We start from the raw sequence: 19,742 nt of genomic DNA, 5'->3' as shown, positions 1-19,742 counted from the left end.
GTTTTAGCATTCCATGATGCCTGAGTGATGGCAGGCATCCTGGGAGGCCTGCAGAAAGAGAAGACGGTTGAGGCTGAGGGATTTATCCATGTTTGTGCCATCATATTATTCAAATAGATATGTTGCTTCTGTTTGTCAACAATGTAGAGAGTAATAATGTTTTTAAAGTGCTACCATGCTGGAAAAACGGAAGAGGTGGAAAATGAGAGATTAGCTTGAGTGCTGCTGCCTGGATGTTGGGTGGCCATGGCAGGCTGTAAAGCCCCAGCAGCAAGGGCAGTTTCTCACTAGCTCTGTGTCCACTCTCGTGTCCCTGCAGCTTGGTCAGGTGCATTGTGGTGACAGCAGTTTATAAAGGCTGACCTCAAAGGCAGATCTTCTCCACTGCCTGAGCCCAGCCTGTCCTGCTGTCTGTACTGCTGGTGGATTAAAGTAGCAAAAACCTGAGCCCAGGTGATTTGGTCTAGAGTATTTTGGTCATGCCAAGGGAATGAAAATAATTTTTAAAAAGGCAGTCTTTGAAGCTCAGCTTACCTTCAGGAAAAAGCGGGTGCTTGGTTCAGCTTTAACAGGTTGTGCAAAATTTATTCTTGCTTAGGAAGGCTTTCTAAGGCTCATTGCTTTAAACCCTTTGATCATCTCCTCTGTGGCTTGTTCATTTTTGTTATATTTCACTAATGGGAGCTAGAGCTGTGGCTCCAGAGTTACCTGAAAAGCATTCTTGCAATCTGGGTAAGTATCCCAGGGGACTGCCAGTGAGACACCAACTCTTAGACGTGTTTGTGGGTTTCTCTGTATCTTGAAGTGCAGCTGGAGTTTCCCCCTCATACAAGTGCAGGTGTGCAGCTGGGCTGCACAGTCACCTTCAATGCAGCTCAGCCATTTCTCTGATCACACAAATGCTTCGGAGTAGGGAGCCAAAGGCTGTTTGCACAGAGTTTCAGAGCTGAGGTTTTTTTCTTTATAAAATCCTGTTCTATTAGAGCTCATCTTTTCCTGCTTCTTATCAGGGCTGTTGTGGGATATAGGTGCTGTTTGGGGTAGTTGGGCATTTTATAACTTTGTTTTGGGAACTTTCTGTCTATGTACTTTTCCACTGCACTGGTCTTCACCCTTTTCCTGGCTGGACTGGCAGTAATTGGTCTCCATTAGCAGCCGTAGGTGGAGAAATCTCTACAGATTATGGGGTTCTCTTGTCCTGAAGAAGCTGTTTCTTCTGGCTCAGGGCTGAGACAGGCTGCTATTTAATATGGGAAAGACTTGTTTTTCCTGCAGTTTTTGCTATACCTGTTCTAGGGGTATGTGCTAATAGCTGTACAGAGCTTCAGGGCCCTTTCTTACTCTGCTCAGTAGTTATCCCAGCCCCCTGCAAGGTAAATCACAGTAATCAGGCTTATTTTAGACAGGCATGGAGCAGTTGTGATTTGACCAGGTCCCTGCTACAGCTGCTTGCACATACTCCTTTCTGGGAGAGACAACAGCAGGAAATTTGTAGTCCTCAACCCATGCAGAAGGGTCCACCCCAAAAAGGTGCCATATTGTGATTTTCAGTGTCTAGAGCTCCTCATCCCTACAGAACCAATGGTTTTAAAATAGTAGTTGATATCAGTCACTCAGGAAATGGGGAAAATTGCTTAATGATATATCTCCTAAAACCTCTGTGATTCATTCCCAGAACTGCCTGGCTCTTCCCCTCTGCGGTTTATGAGGTGGGGAAAGCCACCCTGGGCAGTGGGCGCAAGGAAATGGGCTACTGCCCATTTCCATCTTTACCTCTTCTTTCCTTTCTACAGCTCCTGCTCAGGCCCAAATCATCCATGCTGGGCAAGCATGCGTGGTGAAGGAAGACAACATCAGCGAACGTGTTTACACAATTCGGGAGGGGGACACGCTGGTCCTGCAGTGCCTGGTCACAGGACACCCCCGGCCACAGGTAAGCCTTCAGTCTTGCTTGTCACCCGTGCTCCCCCACGGTACTTGTTTGTAGCCTCCACACAGAGAACTGTGGGCAGTGGGGTGTCCAGCTTTCTCCTACATGCTGGACTCAGGTAGGGATGCCCCATTTTGCAAGCACTTAGCTTGTGAAGCTATGAAACATTTAAGCTTGCTTTCATGGAAAACAGTCCACAAAGCTTTGCAGAAGCTTACAAAGACCTTCTACTTTTCTTCGGTGTGTGAAGTCCCTCCAAAAACTTAAAGTCCAAACTGAAATCTCAAGTTTTTAACCCTCTTGCAAAGTAGTAACATCCTAGAAGACGCTTCCCATATGTGCTTACCTTAGGAGTTGGTCCTTCATGGTCCATCCATTTCTCAGCTTCTCTGGATGTACAGCCAAGGAGAAGCTGCTTGGGGGAGTTCAGGAAGTTGTTGGTAGTGTACCTCACTGAGCCCCACACAGAACCTGCTGTTCTTTGCTTTGTGGCCACCAAGCAGAGGCAAAGGCACAGTCAGACTTGCAGCACTGGACACATCCGTGCTGTGGTCAGAGACACAGTCCATTGGGAGGTGCAAAGCTGATCTTGGCTGATGGTTGCAGTCCTTACTTGGGGTGCCCAGGGGTTTGCACACCTTCAGACCCATGCAACCACCTCAGCACCCTTCAGATACTCAAGCTGAGCAGGTCAGTGTTGGTGTGGAGGTGTCTATAGAGGTACTGGCCCAGAGCATGCGTCTGCCAGCTCTGGGACAGAGTGTGGTAGGAGTGGCAGCTGGTGCACACTGCGAGGCTGGGTGTGCCAGAACACTCAGGGGAGCCACGTGTGGTATGTGCCTCGGCCCCGTTCCTCAGTCCTGCCAAAGATACTTGTGGCAAGAAGCCATGCATCTTCTCATGCCAGTTAATGCCTCTGGGGGCTTGCTTGTGAGGAGCTGCTTGGCAGCGCGGTGATCGCAAAGGCAAGGATTTGAAATGGTTTTTCCATCAAAATATCCTGGAAACAATAAAAAGAAAATTACCTGAGCCAAGTCAGTAAAAACAACCAGCCTAGGCCTGCGGCAGTGATAGGCAAATGATACCCGTGTGCATCAGAAATGGGGAATTTGGTAGCAGTGGCCCTGCCTAAGGTTGTTGAATGCATGGAAAGGTCCTGGCAGGTTGTAGGGATTTGAGCCTTAGTAGCTAGAGAGATTTCTGGAGCAGAGACTGTTTCAGACAGCATGCTAGTGGGCGGCACTCTGGTTTGTCATTTGTCCCTTGCACAGGGGACACCAGAGCCTACAACTAGGCATGACCAGGGAGACTGGAACCTGCTCATATAAAATGTGGCATGGATCCTATTTCTGCCCTCTCTCCTAATGGATTCATTTCTTCCGCAGCTAAGCTCTTATCCTAACCTTTGTTTAATCTTCTCTTTCCCTTTCTCTCAGCCAGTCATTAAAGCATGAAAATGTGGCCATAATACTAAAATGAGATTGTGACTGAGGAGATTAAAGAGCTGGCTAAAGTGTCCTTCAAGGCAGGAGACTCCAAAAGTCTTGGGGCTCTCAGACAATTTCACAAGCCTACAAAGGATGAATAAATCCATGGTCAATAGCTCTAAATATCTGCTCAGCCTGGTGCTCTGGGATGGGATGCTCTGCTCCTTCTAGAGCATCAGCACCAATCAGGTGATGTCAGTGAGCTTTAGGCAAAGTCTGGAAGAGTAGCTGAGGTATTTGGTCTGTCTTATCTATGGCTAATGCTGAATGAAAGTGTCTCTTCTTTCTGCTGGTTGATCTTGCTGGATCTCAGTTCCAGAGTCTAAATTGTCCCAGTGTAGGAGGCCAGCAGTCAGCAGCCTTTAGAAGGGAGGTTGCAGATATAGAAAACCAATGGGCTGAGAAAAGCCATCTCTCTCTTTCATTGTGTGGAGTGCACAAACAGGGGGGAAGCTTGTACTGCTGCTGTGAGGGCTGTATCTCATTCCAGACAAAAGAGAAACCCTTCAGTCTTCGGGATTGCTGTCTTCTTGCTACTATTCACCAAGAAATACCATGCAGCTCTGTTGCCCCTCAAGCCAGGATCTTGAGACATGTAACATAAGGACAAACAAATAAAAAGGTGGCTTGAAATCTGAAGGGGTTTTTTTTTCATTTTTTTTTTCTGTATCTTTAAAACAGAGGAAAATCTTGTGAGCTGCGAAAGAATGACTTACAAAAATAAAATACAAAGGGGTTCCCACTGGGAGAGGGAAAAGAGTCAGATAGCAGCTGCCTTTTCTCACTCATGGAAAAGCAAAAAGTAGAAATAGCCTTCCTGCCCAGAAAAAGATGAGTGTGGACTGCAGTAAAAGCTCTGTAGCTGTGAGCTGATGTCTGCTATGGTGTCGTGGCCTACCAGCTACATGGGGTCTCAAGGCTGAACACTGAAAGTCCTGTGCTGTGCAAATGGTGGCATAAAACTGAGCAAGCTGCTGGGTTTGCAGGATCACAGCAGGAGTGGCAAACATGCCTTGTGTGTCTGGGTGAATTGAGGGGTTACCCTGGACTCTTGGATGTGGAGATTGGCAGTGGACCAGAATAAGTGGCTGGGCTACTGAGACTTACTGAGATCAGTATCTGAGCTTTGGCAAGTCTGGCAGTGCTGTAGGACCTCTTTATGGAAGTAGCTGGGGAAGAGGGGGAAGAGCAACAAAGGGAGCTCTGCTGAATCTTGGGATCTCTGTTTTGTGTCCCTGATTTCATTTCTTTTGTTTTTTCTCATGCAGGTGAGATGGACCAAAACTGCTGGCAGCGCGTCGGACAAATTCCAAGAGACGTCAGTGCTTAACGAGACCCTTCGGATTGAGAAGATCCAAAGGCTGCAGGGGGGCCGCTATTACTGTAAAGCAGAAAATGGGGTTGGGGTCCCTGCCATCAAGTCCATTCGAGTAGATGTGCAGTGTAAGTCGTTTAGCGGCAGCCCTGACCTTCCCACAGTTCTACTGCATGTCTCTGCCTCGCTGCGGGGCCAGCAGGGAGCTGCATTGCCCTAGGACCACGTGCACCTGATTCGGGAGCAGAGGGACTGGTGTGGTCTCCCCAGTGTCTTTTTTGTGTAGGATATTAGATCCATCCCTGCAAAATACAGCTCTGCTCTCCTCGTGATTCATTCTTTCTTAGGTGTTGTGATGTCTGACAACAGTGACAGGGTTCCCTATCACTTGTCTGGGATGTAGCACTGGGAGTGGCTTCTGCCTTCTTTGTCTTCACTTTGAAGCTGACAGAGCTTGAAGCAAGCAATGTTTCTTCAAGCTGGCAGTGCCCCAGATGTCTGGGGCATTCCTCAAACCAGTGTCCTGTTCCCAGCATTGCTACTTCTGTAGCATGATGGAAACAGAGCTGAAAACTCTGGAATGCAGCTGATAGGGTGAATGTGAAGGTGACTCAACATTGCCCTGATTGGTCATAATGCACATAATGTGAAGGTGACTCAACATTTCTCTGCTTGGTACCCATCCTTCTTGAGTCCTGGAGATGCTGCTAGTGGTTTTCCACCTTGGGCTTCAAGTTTTGAGGGTTTCTCTTAATGTTTGTTTCTTGGACTTAGTGCTTATTCTTGGGTTGCTATGATTAAAAGGGAGGGAAACTAAACTTGCTCCATAAGGCCCAAATGGAAGAAATACAATATTTAATGTCTAGGCAACTTGTTTTTCCCTCTTGGAGAAGGTTACCATTACATTGTCCTTGACCATCCACTATTCCAATTTTCTCCAGCCCAACTAACACCAAATCCTTCTCCTTGCTCATATTGTTTGAGAAGGCCAGAGGTTGATGCTAAAAAGTTGTGAAGTATGATAAAGCAGCTGAATCTGTCCCTGAACCTGTCATGAGCTATTTTACATTCCTTCTAGATGTTCTTCTTCCTTCTGAGCTTGGGGGCACTGTGGTTGTCTGTCAGTGGAACAACCTCCAAGCTTCAAAACCCCAGTACATGCCTGGACTCTGGGCAGACCTTTTTGCTGACAGCAGCTGCTGCCTGACTGCTTCTTTTAGTCCTGCTGTCCAGCCCAGCTGTGATGTGGCTCTCACAAAATGTGCCACAGACTTGGGAATCCTTATCTTTTGGCAGGTTCATGATCCACTCCCATACTGTATGGCTGGGAGTAGCTCCCATCTGTTCCTTCCTTGCCCTACTCTTTATTGGAGTAGTGTAGTGTGGGCACTATCCTATCTAGGCTATGGAAATAGATTGCTTCAACAGCAGCCACTGTGGATAGGATGAGTGTTTTTATATTGGCATTGCATCACTGTGTTTAGAGAAGTTCTGGCACCCACCCTAGATCTGCTTGGCTTCTCTGCCTGTTTCTTCTCCTACACGTAGTGGAGGTGTATGATAACTCGCCATTGCAAAGGATACTTGGTTTTCTCAAGGCTTAGTGTGACACCTTGCCAAGGCCTGCATCTCTAGGAACAGGACTGTGCCGTGAATCTCTTCATGCCCTGAGGGTGCTCCCGCGGTGCAGGCTGGAGCTAGAGTGATGTAGTGTCCCGTTGTCCCTCATGCAGCTCTGACCTGTAGAACTGTGGGGCTAATGGGGTGGCCAAGGGCTTTCTCATACTAACATCTACTCTGCAGATGGACTTGGTACTGCACCTCTGTTCTGCTCACTTGGTTTTTGGGGAGGAGAGACTATTTTCTGCTAGTATTTGCAGTAAGTACAAGGGAACACATGGGAAAAGCCACAGTTTTTTGCTGAATGCTCACCCAGGCAACCCTCAGCTGAATGAACCAGAATTTGAAAACAAACCCCTTTTTTTCCTGCATCCCATTTTGTAGTTGGAGGTAAGTAATCACTCTCATGTGTACCTTGGTGTCCTTGACAGCTGCTGATAGTTCTCAGTTATACTTTTAGTGTTTGGCAGTGAAGTTGTGCAGAGAGCATCGTTGGTGCCAAGAGGATATTAAACTGGAAACACTAACCCATGTAGCATAATATTCCTCTGCCCCAAGTGGGCATCAGTGAGGCTTAAAAGTATTGGTTGGATACTGGCAGAGGGGCAGCTACTCTTCTGAGTATTTCCACGTGGGAGAGAGAGAGAAGGTAAGGAAAACAAGAGTGAATGTTTACAGGCTTTTATTGTGCATGAAACATCCCATGTGATCATCTCCATGAACAGCCTTGGGCCAAATTTATCATTGGAGCAGCTCACTGACATCAGTGGCGATACTCATACATCAAGGACATACACATTGTCGTAGGTCTTATTTTAGCTTTTCTCAGGAGGGCTAGACCTAGAGCTGACTTTTACAAAAGAAGGCTGAAGAATTCAAAGGAGAAAAGTTTTAGCAATCAAAAAGAAGGTGTTGTTTTCTGTGTGGGGAGTAGCTGGGAGCCAGGAGACTGGAACAGTGAGCTGCTTCTTCAGTTAGTAAGGCAAGTGTTTTTACCTGCTGAGAAACAGTGTCAGAAGGATGGTAGCTACAGAGTCACTGGTGAAGTTTGACCAAATAAATAAGGTTAAAGACAAAGAAGGAGGAAAAGAGGAGAGGTTGTGCTCTGGTCCAAAAGACCCTGGTCCAAAAGAATTTGATGTTCAGTCATCCTGTGGCCACATGAAGAGAGCACTGTATGGAGAGGAGACTTTTTTCCATCTGCATATGTTTTTCTTCACCTGTGAGTGTTTTTTAGTTGGTGGAGTTTTTTTGCTGGGATATATTTTGTTCTTGTCATTATTCCATTAGCAGCTCTACTCATATCTCTGAGCTATGGTCAAGCAGACAAATTTCAGGTTGCATAACAATTGCTGTCTGCCGAGCATACAGCTCGTTAAAAGATGCAAACCCACAAGTTGATACTTGTGATTCAGCAGAGAGCATACGTTGTTTGGATGACATGTTAGCAGAAACTCATCCCTGCTTCCCTCTTCCTTTCTGGAAGTCAGATCTCCAGACTTACAAATCTGTAAAATAAAATACTGTGAAAAGTAGGTGGCATGGGAGAGCAGGAGGTGATGAGCATGTTAAGCATGTGCAGAGGATCATGCTGGCAGCACAAGAGGATACTGGGTACAAGTACCTTGGTTTCCTTGCAGCTGGAAATGGGGTCACAATGCTCCTGAAAATATAGAACTCCGTAGAACTGCTTCAACTTGAGCTCAAAAGGTGCCTTATAGACATACTTAAAGACACGGGGACTGATTTCCATTTTAGAGCACCAATTCTTGTCAAAAGGGAACTTTACATTTAAACTCAGTCTCAAAGTGGTTTTATGAGGAGAAAGATCCACTGCCTCTGAGGTGTCCCCCATGCTACCTTGATGCTCAAAAGATATTTGCTGCAACTTCCGAGAAAATCATTCCTTTTTAACAGGTGGGCAGCTGTAGGGGGGCAGTATGCTCTGTGTGGATGGAGAAAATCCTCTTCCTGCAGGGCTATTGCTTCTGTCCTTGCAAATATATCCATTGATAACCATTGATTCAGTCATGGTGGCTGCGTGTCTGGTGCAGGTACAATAAGGGAATTGAAAGGAGCATCTTCTGTAAAAAAAAGAGAACAAAAGAATCTAATCAGTTTAGGGAGGAGTAATGGTGTTGCAGTGACTAGAAGTTGCCAAAGGACAGTTGATACAGACTTTGAAGAAAATACATGGAAGATATTTAATAGGAAGAGAGAGAAATTATGCATACCTATTATAGTGTTTTGCATCTCATATTACCGTAATTCCTCACGAGATTTGCTCTGTCTAGATGACTTTACAACTCAGCTCCTTGATCTTGCCCTGATTTTTTACTTTCATTCCTTGTCTTGAAGGTTTGTCATGTAATTTGTATGGACATCTCACAGCCCTGGCCTTAGCACCATGATTTCAGGAGCGATTTGGGAACTAGAAGATGGAGAAATTATGATGGAACAGGGCTTTCTGAGATCCTTTTGACCTCTCACTGAAGTAGAAAGTAGTGATTTTCTGTAGGGGGGTACCATTGAGGAATATGAGGCAGCCCACCGCTCTGAGACACATGTGGCAGGCAAGTGGGGTTTTTTGAGGACTGCATGGGGTTCTGCAAACCAGAGACTGCTTTCTATTCTCTGAAGGTTTGTGTGGTGAGCGGGAGAATTCTGGCTTCTCCTGTGTGTTCCCTTTATATATTGGTTGTACTACCTGCCCTCAGGTAGTAAAACTGCTCTTAAATCAGCAGTTGTCATCAGCCAGATGTGTGGGACCTTCCCCTCTCCTCAGTGGTACCTGGAGCATCATCTGCTCTGCAGGTTGTACACGCAGACCAAGCTTTGCTAACAACGGCTGCGACCCTCCTTACCTCCCTTGCAGATCTAGATGAACCTGTTCTCACCGTTCACCAGACCATCAGTGATGTACGTGGCAGCTTCTACCAGGAGAAGACCGTCTTCCTCCGCTGCACGGTCAACTCCAACCCCCCAGCTCGCTTCATCTGGAAACGGGGAGCTGAGACACTTTCTCACAGTCAGGACAATGGTGTGGACATCTACGAACCCCTTTACACACAGGTGAAAATAAGCAAACCTCTGACAACTTGTGTTGAGTGTCTTGCTGATGCAGGGCACTGTGGTGGGTGGTGTTTCTTTCCCTGCATGGATTATGATGCTGGGGAGAGGGTGCAGGCCACTCTGAGGAGCGCTGCCTCCAGAAGGGCAGGTAGACCTTCCTTCTGCAAGCAAATTCCCAGGGTACAAGAGGAGCAGAACAGGAGGAGGGAGTCTGGCCTAGGAGGACCTTTCCCTTTTTATCACTGTCCCTGAGAGCAGTGACACAGCTCCCCTATTGAGGTTATGCAGCTGTTGGATGGCTGAGACTAAAATCCGAAAAATCCCAAGATTGGATTTCCTCTATCTCCCATCACTAATTTTTTTTTTTTTTTTCTTGAGTGCCCAGGCTCCATATATCAGGGAAGGGCTTCCTCTTTAGCAATGTGAGCAAATGGCAGGCATTGCTGTGGGATCCATGAGTTCTTCTAGTGGCCACAAGTAATGGGGATCCCAATGCCTGGGCACTTCCTGACTTGTCCTAGGACAAGATGTCCATGTCTTTTTACCTTCTCCTGCTTGCCTGTGTTGGACTTGCCCTGCACAACAGGTTTTCCCTGTAAACACCACTTTCTTCATGATAATTAGCCAGTCAATGCAATGGGGGATGGAAGAGAACTTTTCTTTTGCCAGGGCACTCTGAGCATGCTACCCTAAACTGAGCTTGGGAGCTGAATGTATTTTAGATGCTAATCAGCCCCAGTACTTCCAGCAAGGCTGCTAGGGGGCACATGGCAGGCATGGGTGGGAAGGGAGGGCTGAAAGGGCAGCTCCCCAGGCTCCTGTTTCATCCCAAGCACCTTCCTGCATTCCCAAAGCTGGGCCCAGAGCACATTCTGGCTGAGTTTGATTTCTGAGTAATGCCCCAGGCAACCTTTAAGTTAATGTAGTCATGTTCATATTTTATTGAAACACGCCATCTCTGTAGGTCGTGGAAATGGGCATTCAAATGGAAATATTCAGGGAGATGAGGAGGGAGGGAGGAGAGAGCTGCTGGTTAGTGGCAGATTTGCAGAAACACTGTAGGTCAGCGCTGCTGTTTGGCCCTGAAGACAGCTTTGTCTGTGTGCTATGTGGCTCCCAACTAGGACATCCCTGGCCTTGGAGAAAGCCACCATGGGCTCTTCCAGTTTTCACTAAGCTCAGTGTAATTAACAGGAGACATTGCCTAATGAGAGGATTTCTTAGGACTTGGGATATTTTCTCTAGCTAAATAAGGCATCTGCCAAAAATTCACTATGTTGCAGCATTAATGTTTAAATGACCCAGTGTGCTGCAGCTCCTGTCAGGCAATGCTCCTGACATGATGGGTCATTCCCAGCTCTGAAAGAGGGTGTTGGGACTGCTGTGCTCAGACAGGCATGCCCTTGCGGTCCTCTCCTTAACACCAGCCTGTAAGTTTGGGTTGGTAAGAGTTGAAGTTAACAAAAACACACCTCTGCAGCACTGTTGGAAGGGGAAAATCTGGCTGGAATGTTTAACAAAGTACCCTTCACTGGAGTTTGCAGTGTTGTCTTAGAGATGAACCTCTACCAGTGTCAGGTTTGAATAGACTTTTACATTAAAAACAAGGTGAAGATTTCATTGTTTAAGCTTTTTAAAATTTACTTACACTGAGGGTTTATACCCATATACCTAAATTCACTAATCAATAAACAGGAGATACATATAACCCTGTAAGTTTGTAGATGACGTGCATATTGTAAATGCCATAATTTGTGTGGCATAATGACAATTCTCAGAGGACAGGACTCTCTTGTGTTATCGATGCCCTAGGTTTTATCATTCTAATTTACTCACTCCACATCCTTGTTCTCTGCCTATTAGCATTCCTGAGCTCATTGTCCAGTCCCTTGAGGTTGTCCTCAGGAAGATTTGTCATGCTGACACCTCCTCACACTTGCAGGCAGTTATGGAATGGTTTCTTCAAAAGAGATTTAGACAAACTCAAGGAGAACAACAGCAATAAGCTGTCAGCAGAAGACGTATGAGTTGCAGGGTGTGCAAACCATAGGATGATTCTCAGAGCTTTCTGCATTCCATAAATAAAAGTCTGCAGAACACGGCTGTTGTTAATGTAATGAGTTGATTCTGTTTCTGTAACAAGCCAGTAACTAATGGAGTGCAGGCAGTGATTTTATTTGTTACCTTAGAATGAGAAAAGGCTATCAAAGTCTGCAGTCACTCTGGATTTACATCAGCATAAATGAGATTACAATCTGGAGAAGAGGAATCAGAAAGTTTTGGAAGTTCTTTGAGTATTTGTCTGATTTTTTTTCCCTCCTGTACTGCAGATTTCTAGAGCATAACTCTTGAACTTGTCATATTTAGGCCAGTATTAGTGCCTCAATCTGCTCTGATTTACTTTGGTACAGCAATGTTGAGTCCCCAGTGACTTCCTTTGGGTTCCTACTGACATATCCGAGTTAGATCTCAGGGTCTGTTCTGCAATGGTTAAGGTTTGTCATGTTCTCCAAGATGTTTCTGGCAGTAGTTAATGAGAAATTATGCCCAGACCTGTTTGGCAGTGCTGTCAGGTCATGTCAGTCAGCTGCTGGGTGTTTTGTGAAACCCTAGAGGTGAAATGACCACTGCAAACATTTTGTGTCTCCTTTATATAGAGCTGTGGGGGACTTGAAATCTGCACAGTTCCCTAAGGCTTTCATGGGAGCTGCTGGTCATCTGTAAACCTTGGGACAGGATATGGGCTTGGAATGATGATCTGTGCTTCGGACACCTGTGTCTTTTCTTGCCCCTGTTTTTCCCAAATCCCAGGGTGAAACCAAAGTCCTGAAGCTGAAGAACCTTCGACCTCAGGATTATGCCAGCTACACGTGCCAGGTGTCTGTCCGCAATGTCTGCAGCATCCCTGACAAATCCATCACCTTCCAGCTCACAAACACCACAGGTAAGAGGGGACAGGAAGGGTCCCTGCAGCCCTCTGACCCTTCACCTCCTCAACAGCCATTACTCCTTCAGGAGGGTAACACAGCACTCTGTCCAGGGCCCGCAGCACCTCAACCTCATTTGCATGGCTCCTGGGATTACAAATCCTTCACATGGAAGTCTTGTGGCCAGGGCTGCTCTAGTTTCTTGTGGCACTGCATGTGGCCAGGCCTGCCACGAGATCATTAAAACACACTACGTGTAGGTGTTGAGGCACTATGTAGCTTCTAATTCATACAGTTTTATTTATTTATAATTCTAAGTGACTTTAAAAATAGATTTGATACAGTCTGGAGTGGGGCAGTGCTGCAGGAGTTCTTACAAATAATTCATCCATGTGTGACTCCAGCCTGGTTTGCCAGGCTGTGCTCTAAGCACCTCTCAGGTGACGAGCTCCGCTGGTGCCAGTGTTTGTGGAAAGCACACATCTCCAGTGCCTTCCCAATAAGTACATTTTACACTCATATTTATACTGGCAGTGCTTGAGGGCACCTCCAGTTGTGAGCAGATTCACTTTGGTGCCTCCTGCTTGACGTGCAGTAAGTGAACGATAACTGAGTGTCATGTATCAGATAATGGCAAGCACTTGATTGCAATCTGTCCATTAAAGAAACCCAAACCAAAATCACACACACAATAAAAAATCCCCACCTGTAAAGCCCTCAAGTGTGTTGAATATTTGCAAATAATAAGTAAATGTCAGGAAATTGCTTCCAGCCCTGGAGTATTCCATGATCAGAGAGAAAGGCATTGCAGCTGTTTGAATTATTCACCTCTCTCATGTAACACAAAGCAGTCTGCATCCCTTGTGTCATCTTTGTGCAGTGGAAACAGAACTTTTTTTGATGTTGTTAACTGTTGACAGGATACTGTTGATACTGTTTAAATTATGTTTATTGATCTGAGTTCCAAGGTGCTGAACAATAGTTGCTTCATTTTATATAGGAAGAAGAAAAATAATGAGCTTAAGAAAGTGAATTTTAGCTAATGTCAGAAAATAAGTATTCTCTTTGTACTAAGATTTCTAAACATGTCTCAAACAACTCACCTTATTAGCTGAATTTCTCTCAGGATGAGAGTGTAGCAAATTTTGAAATATTTCCTTTAAAAACTTATCTTCTGTTCATGATGAAGAAAGGGATCTTATACAGCGCTTCTTCCCTGTGTACCTTTACCTTTGAAGACTTAGAAAATCAAATTTCTCTTTATGTCCACACCCCCTGCCAGCCAAGCACAGGGAAACTACTCCTCATTTCAATCCAGGCCCTGTACTAAGTGAATGGGGAAAATGTATTCTCAGGTTGTACTTGATGACAAGTCAGTGATATGACTCAATTTACACCAGCTTCTTAAGCACATCTATCTAGGGTTTTTTTCTCCTGTTTTTTTAATTATAAATGCATATTTATACATAGTTACAGTGGAGCCTGGTACTACAAGCTCAAAGGGCCATGGAAAATGTGTTCTTAGCAAATTGTATTAAAAGTTGGTAGAGAAAATGAAGCTGGCATTGCGGTGTGAGCAGGGTTTATGTTAAATAGCATGGCTATATTTAACATGAAATATTATATGGGTTACTTGCCCTGTAGGTAGTACTGTGCATAGGTGAGGAAACATTTAAATGAAAATCTTTAATTCTCTCCTATTTTGCCTACATCTTTTCTGTTCCCCTTGCTCTTGTGCTTTCACAGTTTCTCTAGACCTGGCTGTGCTCAGAATCCTGAGCAGCTTCATTCAGGATGCCTTTGCCTTTATAACTGAGAGGGGCCCAAAGGGTGCTGGAATGCTTGGAAATTTCTCTCTCTTAAATATTTATAGTCCAGGCACTACAGACCTTGAGGTGAATTGGTGGGTCAGGTCAGGTCAGGCCAGGGGGATCTCCTCAGCTCATTTGCTGTTCCTCAGCTGGCTCCTCAGTGTCCTTTGGGCAGATCATAGTCTCTGGTAAGGAGATGGACTTCTCCCAAGCTCTGCTCAGCAACTTGGACCTTGCAGCAGGGAGTGGGTCCTTTGTCTGCAGCCTTAGTGGGAAGGAGATGTCCCTGCTCCCTCTCTGTTCTGCTGCTGTTGCCTGGCTCCAGAGCAGCAGGCTGGGTCCACAGAGCCACAGGACCAGCTCACCACCAGGCTGCCCTCTCCTGCTCCAGCAGGGTCAGCCTGACTTTTCCCCCTGCCTCAGTTTCTGCAAAATTAAGAAGCCCAGCTGGTTAATTCTCCTGCAGTTTTACTGCAGCAAATTGGACTTCAAAGGGAAATGAAAGCGATTCTTTGTTTTTAATGGTCCCCTCGCTGCTCGGCAGACTCTGCCAGCAGGTTTTCTGAGCCAAGAACAAAAGGAATTGCCACAGGTTACAAATAAATGAGAATCATCTTCTGCATAACAATGTCTGCAGTCTGTTAACCTCTGTCTGCTGACGGGAGTGGGAGTGGGGAGTGGTAGCCCACGCAGGCTGCCACAGCCGAGGCTCCATTCTGGAGCATGTCGTGGGAGCTTCCTTCCTGGAGCAAGGTGGCAGATTTGCAGTTCCCTGCCTCGTTCATGTGTGCACACACAGCCTGCCCTCATGCAGTGCTTGCACCAGCATGTCACCTTTTCAACATGTTGCCTTGCCCTGAGCTGGGCAAGATGATTGTGGGTCAGATATTTGCATATCCAACCCTAAACCTGCAAAAAACCCCTAAATCTTAACCAGAGCCTGCAGGACCTCTGGTTTGTGCTCCCCAGCTCTGACACCTTCTCTCTGGACATGAGCTGGTCTCAGGCTTTCTCTGTCTCTGACAGGGATGGATGGAGATTCCCAGGCAAGATGCTGCATCTGCCAGTTTGTCTGTGCACTGTGAACCTCAGACCAGTTCAATGTCCGAGGGCAGGAACAGCTATTTGGTGTCAGCTACACTGAGTTAGTGACAGGAATGTGTCCTGCCCAACTACGGTGAGTTGAGCTATTGTGTTTCTGGGCTTCATACTGTCTCATGAAACCATCTGGATCTTGGTGAGGATGTACAAATCCTTCCTTGGCTATTTAATAAGCATTAATCCTTGCACACTATTTACAAGACTCCTGCAAAGAGATCTGACAAAGTCTCTTTGAGTTCAGGCTGTGGCCTTCCAAAATTCAAAGGCTCCAACCACTGGCTTCAAAATGGCCAGAGGAGGTAGAAGAAGAGCCACCTTCTTCCTTAGGCATAGCTGGCCCCCTCTGACACAAATGGCATGTGCAGTGGTCAGGGAGGACATTATATTCAGTACACCAAAGCAATATCCCAGCATGGCAGTAGTTGTGCTACTAAATTATGGCGCCGGTGCTGGGAGAGGAGAGTCCTCCTTGCCTTGTTTGTATGGACTGTAATTCAGAGATCCAACACAAATCCAGCACAGCTCATTAACACAGGGTCCAGGGAGAGAAGAGGCAGAAATAATGATGCTGTTAAATCAGACTTCATGAATATGGAACAATGTCTTATTTTGCATTATTATGGCTGTTACTTAAAACATACTCCCTGGTTTTTTGCTGGGGACTGCTGCTTTCTCAGTTCTGTCTGGATGGAGCCAGTCATAGTGCTCATAGAGGCTTTGAAAGACTTTTCATGGAATGAAATGGAGAATACAAAGGGAAGGATTTTGGATCAGTTCCTAGAGGAGGCTGTAGTGAGAAGGGTGCAGAAATGAAATAAAACAAAACCAAAAAACAGGTACTAGGGTGTTCAATGGAGAGCTTGTGTAGACACTCTGAATCAGTCTCAACTCAGCTGAATGTGAAGAAGAAATGCTCTGATTGTGATGGCTCCCAGGTGTACAGAAAAGCATATTAAACACCTGAGGAGGTCAAGGAGATGAAGAGCCGGTTGAGAGCTGCTGTTAATGGTCTGTTAAGGTGCAGACAGGCCCTGGTCCTCCATATCAGTCTCCAAGCTGCAAGGACTATCTGCTTGGCAAAGCCTTTGCCTCTCCAAGATATCTAGTTGGGTGTGAGAGACAGAGAAGCGTATCATGGGAGAGCTAAGGAAAGCTTTTTTCAATGGTAGACCTTCCCTAAAGCTTGCTTCTTGGGATGGAAACTCTGAATTAGAGGAGGGGTTTAATGCCAGCTGTCCTTGAGCACAAGGAGTGTTGGGCTCAAGCAGGCTCCTTTGAGGCTATCCTTTCTCCTTCACCTCGCCATCAAGGCTACAAAGGTTTCCATTGCCCTTACACCCAGCTGCAGTTGTTCAGTGGCCTGAAACCTCAGACCTTGGGTTTTTCACTGCCAAATGTTTCCTGTTTGCCACCCCTATATGTGCAGAGTGGGTTTATCAGACTTTTCTTCTGACCTGCATCCTGAAGCCATAGAGAACCTGCATTGAGCACTGATAAAATGTCATACCTGCTTTGTGCCCCAGTCCTAAACACTACTGGTAGGGTGCTTTCTGGGGCAATGTGAGGTCCTGCCTGCTCTGTTTCCTAGCCATAAAAGAGCAGAGTGTTCTCATTCAAAGATATGATAATGATCATACCTTAGATTCACAAACATCTCATATTTGTAATCAATTCATAGATCGTTCCAGCTGCCCCTACTCAAACCAGCCATCAACAAGAAAAAATCATAAAAAGTATGAATCTGTGCACAGGCAAGTGGATGAGTCCTTCTCAAGCTCTGAAGTGTCCCTCTTTGTGCTTTTCCAGCCCCACCTGCTCTAAAGCTGTCTGTCAATGAGACTCTGGTGGTCAACCCTGGTGACAACATCACTATGCAGTGCTCTCTGACGGGTGGTGACCCACAGCCAGAAGTGGTTTGGTCCCACTCTCCTGGCCCAATGCCTCCCAACAGCCTTGTGCAAGGAGGCAACCTCACCATCTGGAGGATCCGCGTGGAGGACTCGGGCTACTACAACTGCACGGCCATCAACAATGTGGGGAACCCGGCAAAGAAGATTGTGAACCTGCTGGTGCGGTGTAAGTTGCTGTTTCTCTCTGAGCATGTGTTTCCAGGGAGTGGGGGAATTGCATTCCTCCTGGCTGTTCTTGCACAGCTGAGGGCGGATGTGATGTTTAGTAGTAATTAATATTCTGGAGAAGTGACTGTGCAAGTTTCTCTGCTCACAGACCGATGGCTGTGCAAGCACTGCTTGCAGCTTCAGCCTGGGCTGTAGCGTTGTCCTGAATTGGATGATCCCAGAGTGCCAAATGTGAGGTCCCTTGGGGCATTTTGTGGGAACCTAAGTGGGAGAGGTCTTTGGGCAGATTTTGCATGAAAATGTTGCCTTCCTGACGAGCAAAGAACAGTTTTCCTGTCCCATGCGAGATACTTTGATATCCCTAACCAGTTTTGCACTTCTGTTCATCTCAGCCATGAAGAATGCCACATTCCAAATCACTCCTGATGTGATCAAAGAGAGCGAGACCATCCAGTTAGGGCAGGACTTGAAGCTCTCATGCCATGTAGATGCTGTCCCCCAGGAGAAGGTTGTCTATTCGTGGTACAAGAATGGAAAACCAGCCAGGTTCTCAGACCGCTTGCTCATCACCCGCAATGACCCTGAGCTCCCACCTGTGACCTGCAGCTTGGAGATTATTGACCTGAGATTCAGTGACTATGGCACCTACCTATGTGTGGCTACCTTCCAGGGAGCACCCATTCCTGACCTCAGTGTGGAGGTGAACATCTCCTCAGAGACAGGTGAGCCTCCCTCTGGCAGGTAGGGACCCCAGAGGAGTGTTTGGCATCACTGGCTGCCCCACAGCCCTATGCCTCTGGCTTTTTTGAAGAATTTCACATGCATATCTTGAATGCTAGTGGAGAAAGGTCTTACATCCTCAGGCAAGCACTTGGCTCAGAGGAGAGATGGGTAATAGTTACAACTTATCTATCAGATGTATTATGTACCAAGTAGATCTTCCTTTATGTTTTCTCCCTATGAAAAGTCCAAAGTGCACTCCAGCTACAGAGGCAGATTTACAGTGTGATTTTCAAACAAACCTCCACAGTGTGAAGGAAGGAAGAAGTGGTGGTATTTCAGCAAATTTTGAGTGCCCCTTTGGTTAGAAGAGAGTAAAAGAGAAAGAAAGCTGCTCTTTCTTTTCTTTGGCATTGTGTCCAGGATACAATTTTTCTGAAGACTTTTAATGTTTGCTGGATTGAAAATGCAGCCTGTCTTGGGCCCTCTCTGTAGGAGTGCCAGTGTTATAAATGCCTCCCCCTAAAATCAGGGTCAGAGCTTCACCCCGTGGCCCAGTAAGGACTGGACAATATGTCAGTGTTTGTCAGTCATGCTGGGGACTAAAATGTAGAGTCTCAGGGCTGTCTTTCTGTTTCTGCGGAAATGGTGGGTCCAGCTGTGCTCTCCATTTCATCCATGTCATTGTGCTGCCTTTCCAGGACCATGAGGGTGCAGTACAAAAAACACTGCATTAGTAATCTGATGGAAGACTCCTCAGGGGAGTCAGCTGTCAACAGATTTTGACCTGCACCTTCACAGAATGTTATTTTTCAGTCCCTGGTTGTGCTGGATCCACAGGCCAGGCTGAGCTCACTCTTGATTCTGGATGCTGTTCACTTCAGCTCCCCAGAAAAAAGTGCTGCAATTAATCTTGGTGCTTTGGGAAGCCCTTGTCTCCCATTAGAAATACTGGGGCCAGCCTGCTCCTGATAGGATTGCATCCAGTTCTTGTTGGCAGCCTGGAGAATGAGCCCTGACAGTGACATGGATCCACTCAACATTGAAGAAGGTCCTTCCTTTCTGAGGACAGCCATGGAAGGTAGGACCTCTCCATGCCAGCCAGCACCAACCCTGTTATACCAAGAGGGAACAAAACTCACCAGTCCTGGTGCAAAATTGTCTTTCCTAAACTGGCATGGCTGATACCACCTAGAACAATTCTTTTTGCCCAAGATCACTAGGTGGCAGAGTGCAGTTGTGTTTAAGACTGCAAGGATGGGAGGCTGTGAAGAGCTGGGAGACACGGGATGATTCCACCAAGAGGCTTGGCAGTGTCTGACAGTGCAGGTGTTGGTCCAAGCACCAGCCAGTTGCTGTCTTAAAGGAGGTTCTGTGGTGACAGGTTGGCCTGTGCTTGTATGGAGGAGAGTGAGTCCCATGTGCCTGTGTGGATGCTGCCAATGAGGAAAGCAAGGAGGGCAGCCTGGGGCATTTAGAAGCCTCTCTTTGGCAGCCTGGGCCAGCAGGACCACTTTGTGTCCCAGTGAATGAAAACAGCCATCCCCACTGGAGCAGCCCTCCGTGCAGCAGCCAAGGCTGTCCAACATGCAACATCCCCAAAATCAGCAACAAGCCACCTCCAACATGTGATTCCCATATAAAACACCTTGCTCCATAGGATCAGAGCAAGAGGACAGCA

At 46.5% G+C, this 19,742-nt stretch overlaps 1 protein-coding gene across 4 annotated transcripts in view; it reads left to right on the top strand.

The window, feature by feature from the left end:
* Positions 1–19,742, top strand: part of MDGA1 (MAM domain containing glycosylphosphatidylinositol anchor 1) — a 140,427-nt gene that overhangs the window by 46,983 nt on the left and 73,702 nt on the right. For all 4 annotated transcript variants that reach the window (XM_041404427.1, XM_041404428.1, XM_041404429.1 and 1 more), the window contains exons 3-8: positions 1,794–1,933; positions 4,686–4,860; positions 9,228–9,424; positions 12,236–12,368; positions 17,070–17,339; positions 17,734–18,063. In XM_041404427.1, coding sequence (XP_041260361.1) covers positions 1,794–1,933; positions 4,686–4,860; positions 9,228–9,424; positions 12,236–12,368; positions 17,070–17,339; positions 17,734–18,063 — 1,245 coding nt within the window. The remainder of the gene's footprint in view (positions 1–1,793; positions 1,934–4,685; positions 4,861–9,227; positions 9,425–12,235; positions 12,369–17,069; positions 17,340–17,733; positions 18,064–19,742) is intronic.

Source organism: Onychostruthus taczanowskii, unplaced genomic scaffold (genome assembly GCF_017590055.1).
Source record: "Onychostruthus taczanowskii isolate IOZ18803 unplaced genomic scaffold, ASM1759005v1 scaffold21, whole genome shotgun sequence".
Taxonomy (NCBI): Eukaryota; Metazoa; Chordata; class Aves; order Passeriformes; family Passeridae; genus Onychostruthus; species Onychostruthus taczanowskii.
Note: the sequence above shows the minus strand (reverse complement) of the source record. Positions and strands in the feature narration are given on the sequence as shown.